The 24,557-nt window shown below is 40.3% G+C and overlaps 1 protein-coding gene across 2 annotated transcripts in view; it reads left to right on the top strand.

The window, feature by feature from the left end:
* LOC124789640 (WD repeat-containing protein 19) overlaps positions 1-24,557 on the top strand; it is a 316,330-nt gene that overhangs the window by 221,034 nt on the left and 70,739 nt on the right. For both annotated transcript variants that reach the window (XM_047257070.1, XM_047257071.1), the window contains exons 16-18: positions 1,002-1,233; positions 15,444-15,590; positions 21,650-21,816. In XM_047257070.1, coding sequence (XP_047113026.1) covers positions 1,002-1,233; positions 15,444-15,590; positions 21,650-21,816 — 546 coding nt within the window. The remainder of the gene's footprint in view (positions 1-1,001; positions 1,234-15,443; positions 15,591-21,649; positions 21,817-24,557) is intronic.

Raw genomic sequence — 24,557 nt, 5'->3', positions numbered from 1 at the left:
CTGCAGTGGAAATTAAATAAAGCTGCCGCTCAGTACCTGTGATTTTGTAGACTGTCATGTGCGCCTGCAACTGCGCAAAATATTCTCGCCATTCTTCTCTTGATGCATCAAAAGCACGGAAAGGTGGTGCTGCCTGTGCTTGTTCCTTTTGTGTTGGAGGATTAGCCGCTTGTTTGGCGATTGCTTCCACCAGACTTTGTATTTGCTGACTCTGTAACAAGATCAACTGTTGTAATTCGGCAGACATAGTGAACACAAATTAAACCAGCCCCCAAAATTTTATCGCTATAATTAGTATAACCAGAAACAAGTTGAACCAGCCCTGCACACGAGTTCGGAAGTCCTCGTCGCCAGTTTTGTAGCGGCGTTCGTAGCGACAAACAATTCGCTGTAGAAACGGCTTACGAAGTCACCGCCACACTTTTAATAGCGGGCCGACCGGTCCGCTGGAACAGTGAACAGAAAGATGAAAACCCAAACACTCTGATTAAATAAAAGTCGGTACTTAACTTTATTAACGAAGATACAGAAACACAGTTGAGAACTCCGTGTCTACAGAAATCGGTCTAGTTCGAGTCGGAGCGGCTAGGTCAGCATCGGCTGACGACAAACAACAACTCTGCTGCGATGAACACACAACTGACTAGCAAGTACACAATTTGGTGCCGAGTATACAACTGAGTGGCGAATACGGAACTGTCCTAGCGCTCGCGACTCCAGCGCTTAAGAAACCAGAAGCCAGCGGTGGCGCGCGCAGACTTGCGGCGATTTCCTGTCTCGCCTGCACTGCTTATGCGGACGGAGTCCGGACTTTGATGCTGCCAACCTTTTGGCAGCGGGCTCGGGTGGCATTACTGGCTAGGATATAACACAACATGAATGTCAAATCTGTAGGTACAAGGAAAAAATGCAGCAGCCGTATTACATGCTGCTACAGCTACAACTGGTAATAAAATTTATTATTAATTTTACTTTAATAAATGTGCATTTCTATGTTGTAGAGGGAATTATGCTGAAGCATTAATCCATTATGAACAAGGGCTGGCTGAGGCTACAGACAGTCTTAAGGATGCTGAAAGTGGCAGTGAGCAGCACATTGCCGTGTGCAGAGCTGGTGTTGCTCGGACTTCGATTCGTTGTGGTGATGTACGCAGAGGTGTTGCTATTGCAATGGATATTGCTAGTGGCCCTCAGCTTAAGAAGGAATGTGCTGACATACTGGAAGGAATGAAGGTATATTTATCACAATATTCTGATATGATAAATTCCTCCTTAATATCACACCAGCATGTCCTAGCAGTAGCTTATTTTTAGACACATCTGTTTTAATGAAGGAAGGTGGGTATAAGCGGCATTTGTTTACTGGAAGCTCACCCATACAGGTTTATAGTTGCAGGTCTTCCAGCTTCCAGTAACTTCTGCTGCCGATGCATGTCCTTAGGGTCATTTGGGTCGTAGGGGCCCTATACACTGATGAGCCAAAACATTATGACCGCCTACTTAAAAGTGTGTTGGTCCACCTCAGGAATGCAGTTTAGCAGTGATTCTGCATGTCATTGATTCGACGAGTACTGATAGGTTTCCAGAGGTTTGTGGCACCAGATGCCTACGCACAGGTCACACACTTCCCGTAACTTATGAACATTAGTGGAGCTGGTGCCCAATAACATCCCAGTTGGGTTTCATCAGATTCAGATAAGCCAAATTTGCTGGGCAAGACATCAGCATGATTCCATTTTTATGCTCCTCAAACCATTGCCACATGATTCTGGCCCTGTGACCTGGACAGTTATCCTGCTGGAAGATGCCGTTGCTGTTGGGGAAGGCATCAAGCATAAGGGATTGCAGGTGGTCCCCAGTACTGTTCTCGCAATCCACAGCTGCCATTTTGCCTTTTATTACTACTGCAGATCCCATGGAAGCCTAGGTGAATGTCCCCCATAACATAATACTGCTCTCACCAGCCTGCATCCGCGGCACGCTGCATGTTTCGAGCTGCCGTTCGCCTGGATGGTGACGTATGTGGACACAACCATTGACCTGGTTGAACAATAAATGGGATTCATCTGACAGGCAACATGGTTCCATTGATCCTTGATCCAGTCTCGATGATCCAGTGCCCACTGTAATCACAACTGATGATGATATTGGGCTAGCATGGGAACATATAGAGATCCACTGCTGTAGAACACCATGTTCAACGCTGTGTACTGACCGATGTACTCCAAAACATTTATACCTGTGCCAGCAGACGTCCAACTTCTTGTTGCTTACCCCTAGCTTCAGCGTTCTTCAGCCGCTTTCCATAGATGCTCATGACAGTAGCACACGAATAGCTGAGCAGCTTCGTCGTTTCTGAGATGCTCACTCCCAGGCACTGGGCCCACAACAATCTGGCTTGTGTCAAAGTCACTTAAGTTGGCAAATTTCCACATTTGTTTCACTTATTGTCACTATAGAATGATTCCCTATTCGTCTCTACTCCGCTCTTATACTTCTCCTACCTCATAACGTTCCCTCAGTTCCACCAGGCAGCATACAACTTCCCAGTGGGCGGTGGTCGTAATGTTTTGGCTCATCAGTTTTGTGCTTCATGCTGACAGGTTCCTACTTGCAGTAGGTATTCAAGGAAAGTGAATATTCAACACGTGAAACAGAGTAAGCTCAGCAAATGAGTGCATGAGTACAGCCATCGGAAAAGCGGGAAGATAGAGATGTTATCAAGTTTTGAGCCTTTTTTCTGCACGTAATTATGAAGATGATGTACCAAGATGACATATTTTCTGGGAATTATAAAAATATGAAAAATGACCTGTTACATTAAGGCAGTAATCTATAAAATATTGTGTGAGGCAGTAAATGCTGTATAAGATAAATTCATATGCATGTTATAAGAACTACACCTTGAACATCAGTGCTACATCCAACATTTTCAGCCAAATAAATTTGTGGTGACTGAACATTGTATTTCCAGTGTCTACGCAATGAATTTGAGATTATAATCCTTGCTACATCCTCATTTTTCGGAAATTGCCTGGTCAATGACACTGTGTATTTCCAGTGTCTACTCAATGAATTTGAGATTATGATCCTAGTTCCATCCTCATTCTTCTGAAATTGCCTGGTCAGTGACACAATGGAAATATAGGGTAGACAAAGTGATCAACCTCTCTGAGGGCATCTATTTAAACATGGAAACAATTTATTTAACATATCTGCTCTTACAGGAATATATATTCTGAATTATTGTTGCTTGGCATACCAACACCTGTCACCAGTTTTACAACAATCATTGCAGTTTTTCAGTTTCTGCCTAGCAATATGGTGCATATTTGTGCTAAACATTTGTGCAGTTCCATTTATGATCCATTTCACTTTAAGCTGCATAAGTCTTCCCTGTAACTTGGTGCTGTTGTGTTGACTTTATCTTCTGGAATGCTTGTACCTTAAATTTCATATTAGGTTATTATAGCATGCTTTTGGAATATAAGTCATGCATAAATATTCATGATTTTACATTCAGAAATTAGACAACAACTTACCATAACAGTAGATGGTGAATTTTCAGACAAACCTTTATAAGAAGCAATAATTTATGTCCCAGCTGCATACAAAAAACTTGACATATTTTTTATTACTTGCTCCTGTTATAATTGTCTCTGTTTAGAACCATGCGGACTGTTCATATTTAAACTCTTTATAAATCCCAATGCTTAGTCAAATTTTAGTTATTTAGATTTGAAAATGTGTATTTTTTTACATTGTTTTAGAAATGGTATTAAGTTGCCAGAAGTGAATCCCTTTGAAAAACAAAGACTGCCTTGTATCTCTATGATATATAATGTTCCCTTAAAAAACATTGTTGTGTTAACACTTATCTCCCTCTCCCACTGTGTACCATTCTATGGCTTGCTTATTACTTTAATAACAGCTACACAAACGATATAGTAGTCACGCTTGCTTGTATTCATATGCTTGTCACCATGCCGCCATATTCTGTTATTGTGTTTGGTGTCACACTTTTTATTAAGTGATAAAACTCTGCAGTTATAAACTGCTCCCTCTCCCACTGTGTATCATTCTCTGGCTTGCTTACAAGGGGAGACCATGACGTTTGGAACGCAGATTTACTTCAAACTTCGTACACTCGTAGTACTGCATGAGGACAACAAAATGTGTAAGCAGTAGCGCGTACTTCTCAAGCGTTAGTGAGAAAATCACAAGATAATTTCGGTCGTCAAATATATACCTGTGCGTGGCCGTTTTTACCGTGCGTGGCCGTTTTTACCATGAAGCGATGGCAGCCGAGTGGTTAGGGTCCAAGCCCCATAATCACTGGATCGAGTCACCGTTAATCTGTTTTTTTTTTTTTTTTTTTTTTTTTTACACAGTCATTTTCTTTACTATTTATATTATAATTGATATAATGGTAAAAATATATGTAATTGGATGAACTTTTATTCAATTTACAATGTTATTTGGCGGTATACTAATTTCTATTCATCATCATCATTTAAGACTGATTATGCCTTTCAGTGTTCAGTCTGGAGCATAGTCCCCCTTATAAAATTCCTCCAAGATCCACTATTCAGTGCTAACATTGGTGCCTCTTCTGATGTTAAGCCTATTACTTCAAAATCATTCTTAACCTAATCCAGGTACCTTCTCCTTGGTCTACCCCAACTCCTCCTACCCTCTACTGCTGAACCCATGAGTCTCTTGAGTAACCTTGCTTCTCCCATGCATGTAACATGACCCCACCATCTAAGCCTGTTCGCCCTGACTGCTACATCTATAGAGTTCATTCCCAGTTTTTCTTTGATTTCATCATTGTGCACACCCTCCTGCCATTGTTCCCATCTACTAGTACCTGCAATCATCCTAGCTACTTTCATATCCGTAACCTCAACCTTATTGATAAGGTAACCTGAATCCACCCAGCTTTCGCTCCCATACAACAAAGTTGGTCGAAAGATTGAACGGTGCACAGATAACTTAGTCTTGGTACTGACTTCCTTCTTGCAGAAGAGAGTAGATCGTAGCTGAGCGCTCACTGCATTAGCTTTGCTACACCTCGCTTCCAGTTCTTTCACTATGTTGCCATCCTGTGAGAATATATATCCTAAGTACTTGAAACCGTCCACCTGTTCTAACTTTGTTCCTCCTATTTGGCACTCAATCCGTTTATATCTCTTTCCCACTGACATTACTTTTGTTTTGGAGATGCTAACCTTCATACCATAGTCCTTACATTTCTGATCTAGCTCTGAAATATTACTTTGCAAACTTTCAATAGAATCTGCCATCAAAAATGGTTCAAATGGCTCTGAGCACTATGCGACTTAACTCCTGAGGTCATCAGTCGCCTAGAACTTAGAACTAATTAAACCTAACTAACCTAAGGACATCACACACATCCATGCCCGAGGCAGGATTCGAACTTGCGACCGTAGTGGTCACGCGGAATCTGCCATCACAACTAAGTCATCCGCATATGCGAGACTGCTTATTTTGTGTTCACCTATCTTAATTTCACCCAGCCAGTCTATTGTTTTCAACATATGATCCATAAATAATATGAACAACAGTGGAGACAGGTTGCAGCCTTGTCTTACCCCTGAAACTACTGTGAACCATGGACTCAATTTACCGTCAACTCTAACTGCTGCCTGACTATCTATGTAAAGACCTTTAATTGCTTGCAAAAGTTTGCCTCCTATTCCATAATTATGTAGAACAGACAATAACTTCCTCCTAGGAACCTGGTCATATGCCTTTTCTAGATCTATAAAACATAGATACAATTCCCTGTTCCACACATAACACTTCTCCATTATTTGCCGTAAGCTAAAGATCTGGTCCTGACAACCTCTAAGAGGCCTAAACCCACACTGATTTTCATCCAATTTGTCCTCAACTAATACTTGCACTTTCCTTTCAACAATACCTGAGAAGATTTTACCCACAATGCTGATCAAAGAGATACCTCTGTAGTTGTTACAATCTTTTCTGTTTCCATGTTTAAAGATTGATGTGATTACTGCTTTCATCCAGTCTGAAGGAACCTGTCCCTACTCCCACGCCATTTCAATTATCCTGTGTAGCCATTTAAGACCTGACATTCCACTGTATTTGATGAGTTCCGACTTAATTTCATCCACCCCAGCCGCTTTATTGCACTGCAATCTATTGACCATTTTCTCCACTTCCTCAAATGTGATCCTATTTCCATCATCATTCCTGTCCCATTGTACATCGAAATCTGAAACATTACTGATCGTATTTTCATCTACATTGAGCAACTCTTCAAAATATTCCCTCCATCTTCCCAAGGCATCAACAGGATTCACCAGCAGTTTTCCTGACCTGTCCAAAATACTTGTCATTTCCTTCTTACCTCCCATTCAAAGACTGCTAATTACACTCCAGAATGGTTTTCCAGCAGCTTGACCCAAGATCTCCAACCTGTTTCCAAAGTCTTCCCAAGATTTCTTCTTGGATGCTGCAATTATCTGTTTGGCTTTGTTTCTTTCTTCAGCATAACTTTCTCTGTCTACCTGAGTTCTAGTATGTAGCCATTTTTGATATGCCTTCTTTTTCCTTTTACAGGCTGCCTTGACTGTGTCATTCCACCAAGCTGTTTGCTTCATCCTACCTTTACACACTACTATTCCAAGACATTCTTTGGCCACTTCTAGTACTGTGTCCCTGTACCTTGTCCATTCCTTTTCCAGTGACTGCAATTGACTACATTCAACTAACTGGTACCTTTCTGAGATCATTGTTATGTACTTGTGTCTGATTTCCTTATCCTGAAGTTTCTCCACTTTTATCCTCCTACACATGGACCTGACCTCCTGCACTTTCAGCCTCACAATACCAATTTCACTGCAGATTAAATAGTGATCAGTGTTATCAAAGAATCCTCTGAATACACGTGTGTCCCTCACAGCCTTCCTGAATTCCTGATCTGTTATTATATAGTCAATGACAGATCTGGTTCCCCTGCCTTCCCAAGTATACCAGTGAATGTTCTTATGTTTAAAAAAGGAGTTTGTGATTACTAAGCCCATACTGGCACAGAAATCCAAAAGTTGTTTCCCGTTCCTGTTGGCCTCCATATCCTCTCCAGATTCACCCATACCCTTTTCATACCCTTCTGTTCGATTTCCAATCCTGGCATTAAAATCACCCATGAGCAGAACACTGTCCTTGTCCTTGACTCCAACAACTACTTCACTGAGTGCATCATAAAAAACTATCCATCTTATCTTGATCTGTCTCTTCAAAATGCGAATATACTGACACAATCCTAATTTTCTTGCTAGACACTGTCAAATCTATCCACATCAGTCGTTCGTTTACATACCTTATTGCAACTACACTTGGTTCCATTTCCTTCCTGATGAAAAGCCCTACACCCCATTGTGCTATTCCTGCTTTGACTCCTGACAGGTAGACCTTGTATTCTCCCACTTCCTCTTCTTTCTCACCCCTTACCCGAATGTCACTAACAGCTAAAATGTCCAACCCCATCTTACTTGCAGCCTCTGCCAGCTCTACCTTCTTCCGAGAGTAGCCCCCATTGATATTAATAGCTCCCCATCTCATTACCATTCGTTTGCCGAGTCGTATCTTAGGAGTCCCTGGTTTGTCAATTAGTGGTGGGACTCCATCACCTCCAAAGGTCCGAGGCATTTTGCTCTGATTGTTGCCAGCATCTTATTTATAGTACCTGGGAAGCAGGTTGCTAGCCTTACTTGCCCCGAGTCCGATTGAGTTTTACCCCTAACTGTTGAGGGACTAATCGGTGGATTTGGTAGTCTTTGCCGTCTGAGCACAAAGGTGGCCATGACTCGGAATATGTCCGAGATGCCCAGCCTTATTCCAAAGTAACTGGTATCCCGACTGTCAGGACCACTTACTTGGCCACTCATACATTGCCCGTGGTTCATGAACTAGGACATGATACCAGGAACCCACACCATGAACCACACTTTTTTTTTTTTTTATATTGTCACAAATAATATAATATTCATAACTATTGACTAGTAAATGACCGAACGCATAAAGTGATACTGAAAATGTATGTTCCGTGATTTGAGAAATTCCTTATACCTGGAAGGAGCCCAAAACGACTTGTTACCTCCAAGTTTTGACCGGCACAGGCGGATTTCGAAAGATGTACAATTAATTGCTGCTTTCGACATTACGAGTACAAGTTGCAGGATGGCATTTTTCGTAAAAATATGAAAAACATTAAGTTAAACGGCACCAGCTGCATTGAATAAATGCTATGTTTCTGCATACACGAGGTCTTTTGAGGTTTTCCGTGGAAAAACAAACCTCGTTAACATTTTCAAAAACCTCCCTTTCAGACGATAATTTGGAAGCAAACCATGCATAACACAGTATTTCCTTCAAAATTGGCACTGATAATTGGTTATGCAGTATCGAGTGTATTTTAATAGCGTCTTCCAAGAAGCAATTTCTCGCTCTTTCGATTAAATATGAACAATTTTGAAGACATGAACAAGCATACATTTTCAGTATCACTTTATGTGTTTGGTCGTTTAGTAGTCAATAGTTATGAATATTGTATTATTTGTGATGATAAAAATTAGTAGACTGCCAAATAACATTGTAAATTTAATAAAAGTTCATCCAATTACACATATTTTTCCCATTATATCAATTGTATTATAAATAGTAAAGAAAATGACTATGTTGAAAATAAAAAAAACCTGATGAACGGAACTCGATCCAGCAATTACGGGGCTTGAACGCCAACAACTTTTTTAAAAATTTCATTTTATTCTATATTGTTCGTTGAATTTGTTCAGGGCGGACGTCCGATGACACCCCTTCAGTTTGTTCGTTGATCCGTTCGCTGTGGCCATCATGGAGGCAGCATTTTTGCAATACTAGCAGAAGCAGTTGTGCCCCCAGGAGCAGCAACAAAAGCTGCAGCAGGAGCAGACGTAGAAGCTACTCAAACAGAATGCAGAATTGCTCCTCTGTCACACCTTGCTGATAGCAGCCAGGCCCTGGCACAAAAGCTTTCTTCCCACCCACCCGCAATGCCATTCATTGGCTTTGATAAGTCTACAAAAAGGAGGGAGAATTACCTGCACTAGTTCTTGCTGCACTGTCAGTTGAAGCTTGTCATCAATCCAGTTGATAAGACTGGCTTGTTATTGTCCAGCAGTGTGGGATTGTATGAAATTATGCAGAATCTGAAGCCTTCTACCAACCCAGAGAAACTTAAGTTTGAGGATCTTTGTCAGTTGCTCAAGCAGTATTTTAGTCATCAAACCCATTGGATGGTGACACAGCTACAGATTAATTAGCACAACAAGTGCCCAGGATAGTCACATGTGGTGTGGATCACCAACTTGCTGAGCCTCTTGCACAAGTGTCAGTTGGAGTGTCCCAAATAAGCTACTTCGTATGCGGACTCAATAATTAGGGATGCGATCATCCTGTTGCCAACCGACCCGGGGGGTCCAAAATAGAGCATTTTTCTTATCCGAACATTCTTTATGAGAAGTTGCTAAGATAGTGAAATCACATGAAGTTACAGCAGCAAGTGTCATAGTTTTCAGACAATTGACTGTTGTCAAAGTTAGACGTGCTTGGTAAGTGGCCCCTAGTGCCCCATGAGGTGGGTCAGGTGCCCTTGCTTTATTCTGAGTAACCATGTGTTGACACCATTGACAATTCAAGTGCAATGACATCATGGCACCCACCATTTCTTGTTCCAGGCCTGTCACTGCCATTTCTCAACCTGTCAGAGGCAGCAGTCACATTACGTAACTTCTTTTCTGCAACTGCTGCAGAGTTTTTTAATTGGATGGGGCCCTGAACAGTATAACCACACTGTGAATGACCAATATTTCCAAACTGTCACCAAAGGCCATATACCCCACCTAATTGCAGAGCATACTGCACAATATAATGTGTTTCACTTTTATGGCTGCTTCACAACTCATACCACCTGAATGGTCTGTTGTGACTCCACTACAATCACACCATTTTTTAGATTAATGAAGGTGTGAACTTAATGTGCAACATTTTTTTCATTATTATAACCCCCCCTCCCCCTCCCCTTTCCCTGCCTCAATCTCTACTGAACCTGGCCCTCCACCTCATTGCCTGTTGTCACCTCATTCCATCTTTCTGTCCCATCGTCAACCTCATCCCTCTTCGCACCACTTACTACTGCAGTTCACCTGAATCTCGCTTTAGTAACATCTTTCTCATACTCTGGACCCCTTTTCTTTTTAGCAGTTCACCATGTTCTCCTCGCATAGGTGCCAATCACCTCCACTTGTTGCTACCTGTTCCACATCCTAAGAGTCTTTTCCAAACTCCTTTTGCTGCTCCATTTCTCCATTTTCTTTTCACCCTATGCCCCTTCCATGTCTCCATCAACCATTCCGGCCAAGTTTGTTACACACTACTGTTGATCTGCTGTGCAGGAAGACAACAGCAGCTATGTATGTGTCTATGATTGCACACATTTGTCTGTGTGGGGCAAAGCGGGAATGAGTGCAAGCTCTCTAAAAGTGCTGTCTGGACACTTGAAAAATTATAAACAGTTATTAAAATGTAGGGACACCATAACAGGCAAAATTAATACAGCTTTTGGATCAGCTTTTCCCCACAGTAGACCTGTTGTTAGCAAGAAAATGGATGCATTCAACACACACATTTTTTTAATTTCATACCATTATCATGGATTAATGGACGAAAATAGCACAAGATTTTCTTCTCTAAAATTGACACAAAATCTTCAGTAATTTATAGGTCAAGCTGTTGGATGGACAGGGGACATTTTGAAAGTTATCCATGCGGTTATGAATTCGTACCTGAATAGAATCAACAGTTTGATTAGGGTCATTTCTGTCATAAAGACTGCATCAGTCCTAGGAAGAAACATCTGAACTATAATCTGCACACAGTTTCTTAATGTATCTGAAGAGTTCTTGACCGCAATTTGTTCTCGTTATGTTAAGTATGACTGATAGAATTGATAAACTATGACCCATACCTTCACATAATATACTGGTGTGGTACACAGTTGTCTCAAGTTACATGAGCCATCACCACCTGTGTTACTGTTATTTTCAAAACACCTCACATGCCACTGTCTTTGATACACTTCTCCAATTAACAGTACTTCAATTGTATCCTCTTGCTGAAACTAAGGGAGAAATTGCATTTTGCCTCACCTACATATGAGGGTGGTTTGAAAAGTTCTCCGAATCACCATGAGAAGTCAGTGCTAGTGCAACAAGTTGTTGACGTGATATTCATTGGTCTGTTGCCTGTAAACAAGTGCCACATCAGTGCTCTTGGAAAAGAGCTGTGGCAGTGCATGGCTCTGTTGTTGTTCCCGCATAGTGATTCGCGAAGGTGGAGAAAATCGAGATTTGAGCAGTGATTAAGTACTTTGTACAGGAAGGTATGAAAGCAAAGGACATTGATGCTGATTTCCAGAATACACTGGGGGCTCTGCTCCTTCATATTCAACTGTTGCCAAGTGGACAAATGAATTTAAATTTGTTCGGGAGAGCTTAGATGATGATCCACGCAGTGGTCGGGCAAGATGTGTCACCAATCCAGAAATCATTGCAAAATGGACAAAATGGTCATGGAGGATCGCTGATTGAACGTCTTTGAAATTGCTCACGCTTGCCAGATGTCATCTGAAAGGGTATATCACATTTTAACTGAAGAATTAGAAATGGAAAAATTATCTGCAAGATGGGTGCCACGACTCTTGACACTGTATCAAATATGCATAGAATGGAGATTTCAAAACAATGTTTGGCCCATTTTAGGAGAAATGAACAAGATTTTTTGCATCGGTTTGTGACCACTGATGAAACTTGGGTGCACTACTGTACCCCACATATAAAACAACAGTCAAAGCAGTGGAAACATGCTGATTCTCTGCCACCAAAGAAAGCAAAAACAATTCCTTCAGTGGGAAAAGTCGTGGCATCAGTGTTCTGGGATGTGGAGGGGATTCTGTTTGTAGATTATCTCCCCACTGGGCAAACAAGTCCTGGAGAATACTGTGCTAACCTCCTGGACAAATTGCAACAAAAGATACGTGAAAAAAGGCCAGGCTTAGCAAGGAAGTAAGTCATCTTCCATCAAGGCAATGCACGCCTGCACACATTTGCCATCACCATGGCAAAATTACGCGAACTAAGGTATGAATTGTTGCCACACCAACCTTGTTGACCTGATATGGCTCCGTCAGACCTCCACCTCTTCCCAAAACTGAAAATTTTTCTTGGTGGACAAAAAGTTTCAGTGATGTAAGTACTTTTTTCTAGTATTGGTTAAAAACAGTCTTGGTTGCAATTTTAGTTTTTTTTATTTCTCAACTATGCGTTCCGCCTTATTTAGGCATCTTCAGGTTGATCGTAATTTGGTATTTCTTAGAATGATCCTTTAGACAGTGTAGCCAAAGGGCATCGTTGAATACATCAGGCCAACATCGCCTTCATTAAACTCAATAAAAACTTTTCTAGATGGATGTGAGTTTAACGAAGGCAATGTTGGCCTGATGTATTCGACGATGCCCTTTGGCTACGCTGTCTAAAGTATCGTTATAAGAAGTACCAAATTAAGATCAACCTGAAGATGCCTAAATAAGGCAAAATGCATTGTTGAAAAATAAAAAAACTAAAATGGCAACCAAGACTGTTTTTAACCATTACTGTTAAGCACTGGTTTGCTGTATGCCACATATGGATTGGAAGAACTTTTTTCCTATTCTGTTCTGAGAACTTTTCGAACCACCCTGGTAAAATATAGAAACATGATTTAAACATATCATAACACACAATTTTCAAATGATTTGATTTTTGTTAGAGGAGACATGTTGAATTTTACAATGAAACATTATTAATAAGAGTAATATGGAAATTGTGTATACATTACTGTGATACCACACAGTACTCACATAGTTTTCAAGACTACAGAATACGTCTACATCTAAGATAAAATTCAGTTTGCTTCCACATCTGTTCCTATTGTCTGCAAACATTTTATTTATTTGAGTACAGTGCAAATAGTTTTCTACTGCTTTCTGGGGAAAGAGTTATCATCTGTGCAATAGAGGTCGACTCATGATGGCAGCTGTTACAGGGAGCATCCATTCTGGAAGACAGAAGGTGACAGTCTCAGTGTATGTACAGTACTAGTAAACTATGCCAATACAGCTACATTTGTATTACTTTATCAGAATCATGTCATCCTTCGAAACTGGTCATCAGACAAGACACTCTCTGAAATGTACTCTGGTGCCAAAGTCCTCCAGACCTGTAGGTGATATTCATTGACAGAAAGTCAGTGTATTTTTCACTGAATTCATTGCATTTAACACCTTTTTTGTTGTTTGGTCTTCACATGCATACATACTCCATCAGCCATTATTTCGTGTATGGTGAAGGGATCATGACATAAGTATTATTTGTCATTTCCTGTTCCATTTGTGGATGAGTTGCAGAATGAACAACTTTCTGTGACCTCATCTTGTTGACTTCTTTGTGTGGTATCTGTGCGATACATGTGTAACAGAGAGCAGTACACTCTTACAATACTTGGTGAAGAGGGGTCTTCAGTATTGTAAGTAGTCCTGCTGCTGAAATGTGTGCAATAGGAGTTTGCCAGTATTTTTGTAACTTTTTGAAGCAGTTACATAGACCCATTACAAATTCCGTATAATTTACTTATTTTTTTATTTTTTATTTATGAGGCATTCTGACTCACGTCATCCACACTGTCAGTGTGCCCTTCGGGTGTGAATACTGCTCAGATTTCCTGTACAGTATGTCAGTCATTATGTAACAAAATCGTACCTGAAATCCTTTCAGTGAACAACAGCCTCAGACTAAGTGTATTAGTGTGACTTCTCCATCTAGTGTATTCTAATATATTTGAATGATATTTTCGTTGCACGTAATTTATCAACAGTATTACAATTTAAAAGTAAACTTTTTATTCGCGTTACATTACATTTACTAATATCACCTGAGTGTCCCTGTAATTCGAGGTCTGTCTACTTAAACGTTAAAACTGGTTTCACACAAGATATGAGAGCAACATTTTTATCATAGTGATTTAGACTGCATAAAAGGCATTTCCTATGAAACAGTTCTTGTGTTAATGCTGATCAGCAAAGGCCACAGTTTCGAGTACCTGAGCGATTTCATGCAATCTGCTGTATGTGGAGCAGTCATATCCATGTACCAGCTGCTATATTACGTAGCTTATAACTGCTGGTTGTGATCCAGTGTGACTAATGGTATGTTGTTTGGTGATATTATGTTACCATAAACTATTAATATTACATAGTTGCTAGCTGATGGTTGTAAGCCAGTATATCATGATTTTGAGAGAATGACTAATAGAATGTGATGTAATGTTTAGTTGCCATAAACTGTTTGAATTGTAAATTCAATATGTTGAAGAGTATATGAAAATATTAATGAAAAGAAATGTTTAATGCTCATTTAAATAAATGCATATAATAAGAGATAGAGAGAAAATTATTCGTGATACTTTACTTAAGAAAGCAGCAGTATGGGGCTGGATGGGGATGAAGGTATTTACAAAAGTCACCCCGAGAAGATTTGACTCAAAGCATATATGGTGAAAGAATAAATGTTGCATAGATTCTTAAATATCATATTTAGTTCGTGTTACAAAAAAGGGTAGCTGAATGTTTTCTCTGTTGCAACAACCCCGAAATCAACCTACAGGTTGTAGCAAACTTAACTAAGACTGCATGAAACTTACAGAAAAAAATATTGCTCCAGTGATACAAGGATGTAAGAGACACTGTCTACCTTAATAGTTCAGAATAATGTGGTACACTGACTAGTGAGCTGGTTGTTACCTGTTGTTTCACAAAGATCACTTCCCTGTGCCCACACTATCTTGTAGTGCACCACTCTTAATAACCTATTCCACTTCTCATTTTTCAGTTCTGACCTCGATTATGATTAATTCATTGTAACCATCGTGGTGTGACCATACAATCCTTTGCATAACTCTCACCAGCTGAGTTCCTAGAGAAGAATATAAATTAGAGAGTGGAAGTATTATCTAGTTATGTCTTCAAGCAGTGTTGTTACTTCATGACATTCATCAAGTAATGGCTACTAAGGTGCTTCACACAGCAATATTATATCACTGAGCTTGAGGTTGTATGTGGTTGGAACAAAACATTAATGCCAGAGGTCTTTGGACTTGTACTATTTCAGAACTAGGTAGCTCTGCACTCAAGAAAATCTCAATAGACACTATGCCTTGTGCCTTTTATTACTTATTTTACCTCCAAGTGCTACTTCTCTGTGTGTTAGTCATATTATTCCAAATGTAAAGTATCTAATCTCATCATATTTCTCTTTAATTACCAGCACCTGGCAGATGCAGCTCTGCTCTATGAGAAAGGGCAGTTTTTTGAGAAAGCAGCGTTAACATACATTCGACTGAAAAATTGGTTTAAAGTTGGTGAGCTGCTCTCATACATCTCATCTCCAAAAATACATATTCAGTATGCTAAGGTATGTAAGTAGTTTGTCATTGATTGTTCAGTATACAAGCTACTGTAAAGGTACTAGCTGATAATTGTAAGAAAGTAATTTATTTTATGATTTTTGAGTAAAGTCTCAGTTGCAAGTAAAAACAGAAAAATGATTTGAGTCTGATATTTATACTTATTTCTCCAGAAACTGAGGAAGTATTTGGACTATAATTTTCTGAGTTTTAGTTATAGAATAAAAAAAAATACCATGTGAAGAAAACATGCTTTAATTTTTAATTCAAAATGTGTGTTTGTAAACTGTGTGTATGTTACTAATGTTTGTCCCTTTTTTTAAAAGAAATTTAACTCTATTTGAACTTATAATAATAGGAGAAAATCACTTGGTCCAGTCACAGTTCTTTTAGTGACTAGACTGCCAAATGTAGTGGTTTTAGTCTCTTTCTGTGGCTTCTGTGAATTACTTTTTTATATGGAACTATGGTAAAATCCTCCACAGGTAAATTTCCAAATTACTGTTGTTTTGCACACTTCTTGCAGGTACGAAAAAATATGGAGCAAGAGAGAGAATATTGTCTTCAGGCTTTCATGGCCATTCCCATTTACCAGATTGTTATTGTTGTGTCACAAAGTTGGCTTCCTGATAGTTGTTTGTGTTACTTGTGTACTGTGGCTGAATAGTTACTCAATTTTTCAACCCATAACTCTGGCAGCCTGTAGTCATCATCTTTATTGCAATTACTTTCATTGTTAGGGTTCTAAATTGCTTCTCAGACTTCTGATCTATAAATGTTACAGTATTTGTTTATCACAGAGTACAGAAAGCTACAAGAAGTAATTTCTATAGTGTGACAATCATGACAATAATATTTTGGTAAACATTCCCCCTCTCTCATTATGTCAGTTACTGACAGTATGTTAAACTTTAGTATTTCTTTCTTAGTGTGTTTCCATTGCTTGTTCACTACCTGGTATCATGTCCCATCCAGTGACAGTGGCCCACCGTAGTAGCCCGAAGAGCTTTACCCAATAAATCCAGTTCTTTGGAACAAGCTGTGACCTCCTCCTAGTGTCTCCTGGTGCCTTAGCTGGTGAAAGCTGTTGAAAACAGATATAATATTCACTTATAAAAGGATGTTTTCCTGCTCTTGAGTTATTGGCTAAAATTCTTCAGGTTACTATGACAGCCCCTTCTCCTGTCATTCACTCATTTTGAGGAGTCCATAGAAGGGTGGACGAACTACTGTGCTGGCTCATGCTGAACTGCTAGGTAAGGTGTAACATCAATCTCAATGATAAGGCCACCTTGTTGTTGTCCAGCTGTGCATGGTTATATGGTGGTTGCAAAGATGAAGCCCTCCAATCAACTCAAAAAACGTAACTTTGAGGAACTCTGTCAGTTGCTGACACAGTTTTTTGGACATCAAACCCTTGTGGTGGTAGCATGCTTGCAGTTTCATTAGCAACACAAGCAGCCCACACAAATAAATAGTTTGACAAGGCACCATCTCTATTTGCCACCAATCAGTTGCAATAGTGAAGATCCTGTGTTGCCTGTGCACAAAACCTGGCTGCTCTGTCAATTCAGTTTTCCACTTGGACAGTCCTGGAGCACCCTTGGGACAGATGCACATTGACTTTGCAGGCTCCTTTTCAGCAAGCATATGGTTGTTGGTAGTTGATGTGTTAGTCAAATTTCCCGTATGTTGCCATATTGTCTTCACAATCTTGACAGCTACTATTTGTGTGTTGTCTGTCATTTGTGCCATTATGACTCCCCTTCAGGCCCATGTAATTGATAATGGTTAGCAATTTATCTCATGTGAGTTTGAAGATTTTTGCATTTGCAACAATATCCAGCATCTGACTACCACACTGTTTAATCTACTTCTAGCTCTGAGATGGAGCACTTGACTTGAATGTTCAAGACCCAGATGAAGTAGTCCATATTTTGCCCTTGTCCTGTGTCTAGTATTTCTTGCCATGTATCAGGCAATGCCAATTAGTGGCTACAGTGTGGCAGAAGGTTTGCATGGGTGTCAACTGTGAGGTCCTTAGAGTTTCTTGCACCCTGTACCATTGCGACCTGCTATGGTTTCCCCATGGGGCTGCCATTTGGGCCTGGTATTTTGGCCATTAGCCTTAATGACTACCAGCTGTGTTAGTGGGCTACAAAGACAGTACTTTGCCAATCAAGGGCAGATGGCCCATCATTCCAATCAGTTACGTCCATTACCTGTTGTCCCCATGATGTCGCTGTCTCCGTTGGGCAACATGGTCAGTTGTGGCACTTTGCTGATAGGAGGCTCCCAATTGCAGCTGCAAGTGCAACCACCGACCCACTGCTGGTTCCACCAAACCCTCTGCCATCCAGATTTCACTTACAGAATGAGGTGACAACAACTATCACTCCAACACCTCCAGTTACAGAGCCCTGGTCTTGGAACAGGCACCACCCCCCCCCCCCCCTCCCCTTTCCTCACTTACCCACTGATGAGACCTTGCCCCAGCTGATGCAAGCAGTACAGCCATTACATCAGTCTCCACATTCTTCTACCACTCTGGAAGTATCAGCTACATCGACACTACTTCAGGGACAGATCCAGAACCAGAGAACCTTACACCTTCTCTCATTTTGCAGAGGAGGTTGTGGCACATTCCTGGCCATTTTTGGCACAAAATGCCATTTTCATTGGGTAGGTATTTAGTATCCCCACCAGGGAGAGGGGCAGATATGGGAGCAGATGAGCGGGTGTAGGTCTTGCAGCAGGGCAGTGTGACAAGCTGTCATGGTTAGCGTGCACGAAACATTGTATGGGCAGCACCACTGACTCAGGTGTATACAGGGTGGAGAAAAATTGTGTCACAAAATTTTAACCCTGGATAACTGATGCCAGTAGGAACCAAAGTTATTAATGTTTTGTTGGTGGACAAAGCACAATTTTTAAACTACGGAAACTTTGCACTACGTGCTCCAATTGGCCGCGGGATTGCTCTGTTGCTGAATACTCTGGACAACACATGACCACGAATGCTTTAGTCTGCTGTAGCTCATGATGTATCCAAGGTGGCCCGCATGCTCGGTGGTATTGCGCCAGCCTTCTACTCTGAGGGCAAATCCATTGGGGTCCCGACACATCCATTGTAGTTTCATGATCAGACTTACCAGAAACAAACCCATCAACAGCTGTTAGTTCCTGTACAGAAAGCCTTTTACAAATTGTGCTCACCCTTAAAAGGGCCTTTTTTGTAGCTAGGACTTAAAGCAGGTGCTTGAACTGGCGACCCACTGATGCGACACAAGCTTGGTAACGTTGAATGGTGTTTTGCTGAACTCTTTCAAAGATTCCTGGCATTGCCCTGATGTGGTTGGCGGCATGTTGAATGTGATCCATTAATTCCTCTTCGTTTCTAGGTGGTTCGCATCCGGGTGGGTGAATGAGAACCTTGAAGATTCCCAACAAGAAAAAGTCCGGTGGCGTGGGTCTGGTGATCGCGAGGGCCATGTCCTATGAGCACCTCTGCCAATCACCCAGCTGTTGAGGGGTTCATTTAAATATCCAAACACAGCACGACTGTTATGTGCGGGCACCCCATGATGTTGTAACCACATGCATAGCCGTATGTCCAGAGGAACGTCTTCCAACAGGCTGGGTAGATTTTCTTGCAAAAAGGGAAGGTAATTTGCCCCAGTAAGTTGAGAAGGTAGATGGACTGGTGCAATCAGATGATCACCCACAATGCCTGCCCAAATGTTGAGCGAAAATAGTTCCTGGTGTCCATGGGTGTATGTGATGTGAGGATTTCCCCCTTGCCCAATAATGAATGTTTCAATTGTTGTAAAGGCCATCCCACTCGAAGGTGCACTCATTGGTTAACAACACAATGGTGGAGAAGTTGGGATCTCGTGCAATATGTCGCAGAAACCACCAGCAAAACCCTAACCTATGTTCATAGTCCGCCACAGGATTTAGGTCTTGGACAACAGGGTGGAAACTAAATGGATGGTGGCTGTCGTCCCTCAAAACCTCCCAAACTAACTGATAAGTGACCCTCATATCATGTCCAACTGCTCAAGTACTTGTAGGTGCTTCCTCAATGCACTCAAGAACAGCCTCTTCAAATGCAACATCCGTTCGTGCTTGAGGTATTCGAGCTTCACCATGATATCCCACTAATGAGCTTGTTTCGCCAAGTTACTGGTCAATTCCTATAAACGTTTGTGGGTGTGGTAGGCGTCTTGCTGAGTACCGTTCCTCATACAACCGTTGAGCTTTGTGCACATTACTGTCAGCTAGTCCATAAACAAAAACCATATCTCATCGTTCTTCAGATGAGTACTGTGCCACCATGCCTACTGTATGACTAAGTCGCAGGTGACATGAGTGTGCTCCGAAGCGAAGCTTATGTGTGAATGCCTCTGACGTTAGGTGGAGACAAACAGCAAGACCTGTTCGGCACATGTGCGTATCACATTGGGGCGGCAATGTGGCGAGGAACGTTTGTATGTGTGAACAGACAACCATAGCGCTGCCCGTCAACTGATGAACGGCAAGAGGGCAATCCCACAGCCAATCGGAGCATGTGGCACCAAGTTTCCGTAGTTTAACAATGGTGCATTGTCGACCTACACAACTTCAGTAATTTTGGTTCCTACTGGCATCAGCTATCCAGGGCTAAAATTTTGTGACTCAGTTTTCCTCCTCCCTGTATGTATTGGTGGCAATAGACTGGACCATCAATTCTTAAATTGACACCAACTGCCTCAGATATATCCCTTGTTTTTTGCCATATTCTGTTTACCATGTGCTTAGTTTGTTCAGTTACTCATGCTGGGCACATTGTGTTTTCCTCCATGCTCACCTCTACGTGGTTTTTGGACTCTGTGCTCCTACCTAAATAGCTATGTGGAGAGAGTTACATGTTTTATGAGAGCAAATTTAGAGAACTGGTATTTGGGGCTGACTGCAGAACGATTCTACTGCCACCAACAGACATTTTGCATGAAGACCCTGAAGATAAGATTAGAAAGATTAGGGCTCATAGGGGTCATACAGACAGTCATTCTTCCCTCACTCTATTTGTGAATGGAACAGGGAAGTGAATGTCCAGTAGTGGTACAGGGTGTCCCCTGCCATGCACCATATGGTGGATTTCGAAGTATATATGTAGCTGTATATATATAATTTGTTTCTGGCAGTGTGTTGAATCCTAATCCTTCCTTCCTTCCTTAATATATTTCCATGGTGTGTTAATATTATTATTTTACTTGCATAGTAACAACAGATTATTTTCATCATGACTTTTAACACTAGTTTGAAGCATAATACCCTCGTTTGTGGTTAATTGAACGTTCATAAGATTGAGAGATTGGAACGGATTTCAACTGTCAATTTTATCTTTTAGAGCCTTCATTTTAGATTTGATATTCACTTCCATCTCAAAATATTGTTGCAAGACTCCTAACAACTGTGCTGTTGTGTACTTTAATCTCACAAGCCTCTCCCTGCTCCTCAACATTGAGAATGGAGACGCTGCTCTACTTTCTCAATCGTATGTTTATTTTCATACTGATTTCTCTTTCAAAAATGGTTGGTCACGTGTAGTTTCACATCTCTAATGTGAAAAGATTCAAGTGAAGGCAACATGGAGGAGGATAAGTGACTTAAATGTGAGCTAGAGAAAGAGAGAGAGAGAGAAAGAGGCTTAGTTTCAGATCCTATACAGGGACTGTAAACTACTTGTCTGCAGCTCTGTCTTTCTCCAGCTCCTGAAGAGCTTGTCAATGCTTTTGAAAGTTAATATAGTTGTCTACCTTCTGCCACCTTCCACAGTCTTAGCACTTGTTGGGATGCCTGTTTATTTTTAAATGCTGTTCGTAATCTTCATTTTGTTTTATGGACATGCTTTAGTTCTGTAGTTTCAGCTTGATTATGCCCCAGAGTATGCATTCCATAATGTCATTAGTGATCAAGAAGCACAATATTAGCATATTCTTTTTGTGACAGCAGTTTTGTTCAACTGCACATTTTATGAGAAATATTTATAGCATTTCATATAACCCTTTCTCTCCTGCTTCAGGCGAAGGAAGCAGACGGCAGCTACCGTGAGGCTGTAGCTGCATATGAGGCAGCACGAGACTTTGACAATGTCATCCGTGTTAACCTCGATTATCTGAATAATCCTGAGGATGCAGTTGACATTGTAAGAAAAACAAAGAGCTTAGAGGGCGCTAAGATGGTGGCCAAGTGAGTCAGAAACTTAAAATTGCACTCATAAACAATTAATATTTTAGTCCAAATCCAGGAAGGAATAATAACAGTATGAAAAGTATAATTGCTGATCACCACTGAGCAGTGATCGTGGCTGGAGTCTATAGTCCAGTGCACTCAGTTTTCTTTATAGTGAGTTGATAAGTATTATTATACATAGAACGATAATTTTTTATAGCTGAGTCTTAATATATTGTTGATGTATTCATGGTCATATTTCGCTCTTCTACATCAAGAACTGATATTGATTTACTCAGTAATTAATTTGGAGATTTATGTTTTTGTGAATCAAAGAGTTAGGTAACCAGTATCTAATATCTGCCTGAAATGAGTATATTCATATGACAGTAACAGTAATTAAGAATTGCATCTGAAACTGAAAGAAAGCACATGAACGTAATTTAATCACACACACAGTAACCTGGTATTGTAATGTTCATATATGTTACTGGCCAAACCCGATTTTAGGATGAACTAGTTTCGCCTTGGTCAAACTTGTTCATCCTGTTACCAGTAGGATAAAACAGTTTAGCCTAGGTCAAATTGGTTTATCCTAATTAGAATTTACATGCTTTAGGATCAACTGGTATGTCCTAGTCTGAACTAATTTTGCCTAGTCAGAATGTATGTCGCTGTCTGTACGAACGGGGAATGCCTGAATCATCTCTGGCTCACCCCTTGCGCCTCTCAACTGCTCTTCACTCGCACTGTTCTTTGTTTTGAACAGTATTTTGCATCAACAAGTGCATGTGTTAAGTTGGTGGTTGCGTTTAAAAGATTTTCCTATAATCCTGGTATAATTATTGTGAGGCATTTCATCAAGGATGAGCCTTCATGTAGTAGCGATTCGCTGCTGAAGAATATCGCTGTCCCCAATTGCAAGATCGACATACGACCTGGTATTAGAACGCATCAACTCGGTAAACATTTTAAAAATATGGTAAATGCAAGACAAGATACTACAGAACCAGATTCTGAAACCAGACATAACTATAATGGGGTGTTTATACATGTTGGGACGAATTCGTTAAGGAGCAGCAGTGAGGAAGAAATGGCAAGCGAAACAAGAAACATGATTTGTACTTCAAGAAATATGTATGCAGGATCTCGTCTGATACTTAGCGGAATCATAAACAGAAGGTCGGTGAGTGAAAAATATATCGCCAAAATAAACTGTGCTCTTAAAGAACAATGTGATCGTCTTGGGGCAATTTTTATAGACCCAAACAAATTCCTATGTAAAAACTCACTAGCGAAGGATGGCTTGCATTTAAATAGACTGGGGTCTGTAACGTTCAGCAGAATGTTTGCAGATGCCTGCAAAATCATTAGATGCAAGGGAAACTAATATGGCCTGAAGGGGATGAAAAATCATACACTCCAGCTGGAAAAGAGAAATATAAGCACCATACAAAAAAAGATGATACTAAAGAATTTGCCCCAGAATACAGCTCACAACATGTAAACCAACAAAATAAAAATTACATAAAAGTACTTCATCAAAATATTCAATACTTTGGTAACAAAAAATTAGAAGCAGAAGTACTCCTGAGTGAAGTAAGACCAGACATATTATGCATAAGTGAACATGGACTAACTGAAAGTAAAATACATAATGTGGCAGTAAAGGACTACAAACTAGCTAGTTACTTCTGCAGATCTAAATATAAGGGTGGTGGCGTTTGTATATATATTAAAACAGGTACTCTTTCAAAGAATGTAAACAGTGAAGCTGCTACATTTCCCATAGCTAGAGAAAAAGACTTTGAAGTTACTGGTATAGTGGCAGAGGATTTTAGAGTGTTTTGTGTTTACAGGTCACCATGTGGCAATATTAGCATCTTTCTAAAAAAAGTTGCTAGCTTATTGAGAATGAATATGAAGAGAAATCTTATTATATGTGGAGACTTCAACATTGACATGGGAAAAGACACAAAAATAAGACAGGATTTTGAAGAAGTGTTAATACAGCATAACATGAAAGTGACAATAACTGCACCAACAAGAGTGACTTCACAAAGTGAGACAGTTATTGACAACATAATTACTAATATGTGTAACTATGAGTCACATGTAGTTCAGACAGAAATATCTGATCATCATGGACAACTAATCAGCTTTTGCAGAAGTAATGACACAGTATCAGAACCAAAACAAACAACCAAAGAAATTAGGATCATCAGTGAACAAAATATCAACATCTTTAGAACAATGTTAAGTAAGGAAACCTGGAATGAAGTCCTACAGGCCCAGAGTGTAAATGAAAAATGTGATGCATTTATTTCAACAATTAAGTACCATTTTAATGTAGCATTTCCCAAAGTAAAGAGACAAGAAAGGCATCAAGATCAAACACAGTGGATTACGAGTGAAATACTAGAACAGCGAAGGAAGCTTCAGGATGTGAGACGGATGGGCGAAGCTGAAAACTATAAAATGTTAAAAAAGAAGTATAGAAAAACAATAAGAGAAGCGAAAGCAAGAGCAATTGACACCACTATAGCGAACTCAAAAAAACAAGGCAAAGGCAGCTTGGAATGCAATCAATGCTGAAAGAAAGGAAAAAGATGGGTCAAACAAAGAAGAAGGTATTAGGTCAATTAAAGTAGACAACACAGTGGTCACAGATGGTATGGAAATAGCAAACATACTGAATAATAACTATATCAGTGTAGTAGAAAACCTAAAATTGGAAAGAAATAGTCAAAAACAGAAGG

Source organism: Schistocerca piceifrons, chromosome 3, assembly GCF_021461385.2.
Source record: "Schistocerca piceifrons isolate TAMUIC-IGC-003096 chromosome 3, iqSchPice1.1, whole genome shotgun sequence".
Lineage (NCBI taxonomy): Eukaryota > Metazoa > Arthropoda > Insecta > Orthoptera > Acrididae > Schistocerca > Schistocerca piceifrons.
Note: the sequence above shows the minus strand (reverse complement) of the source record. Positions and strands in the feature narration are given on the sequence as shown.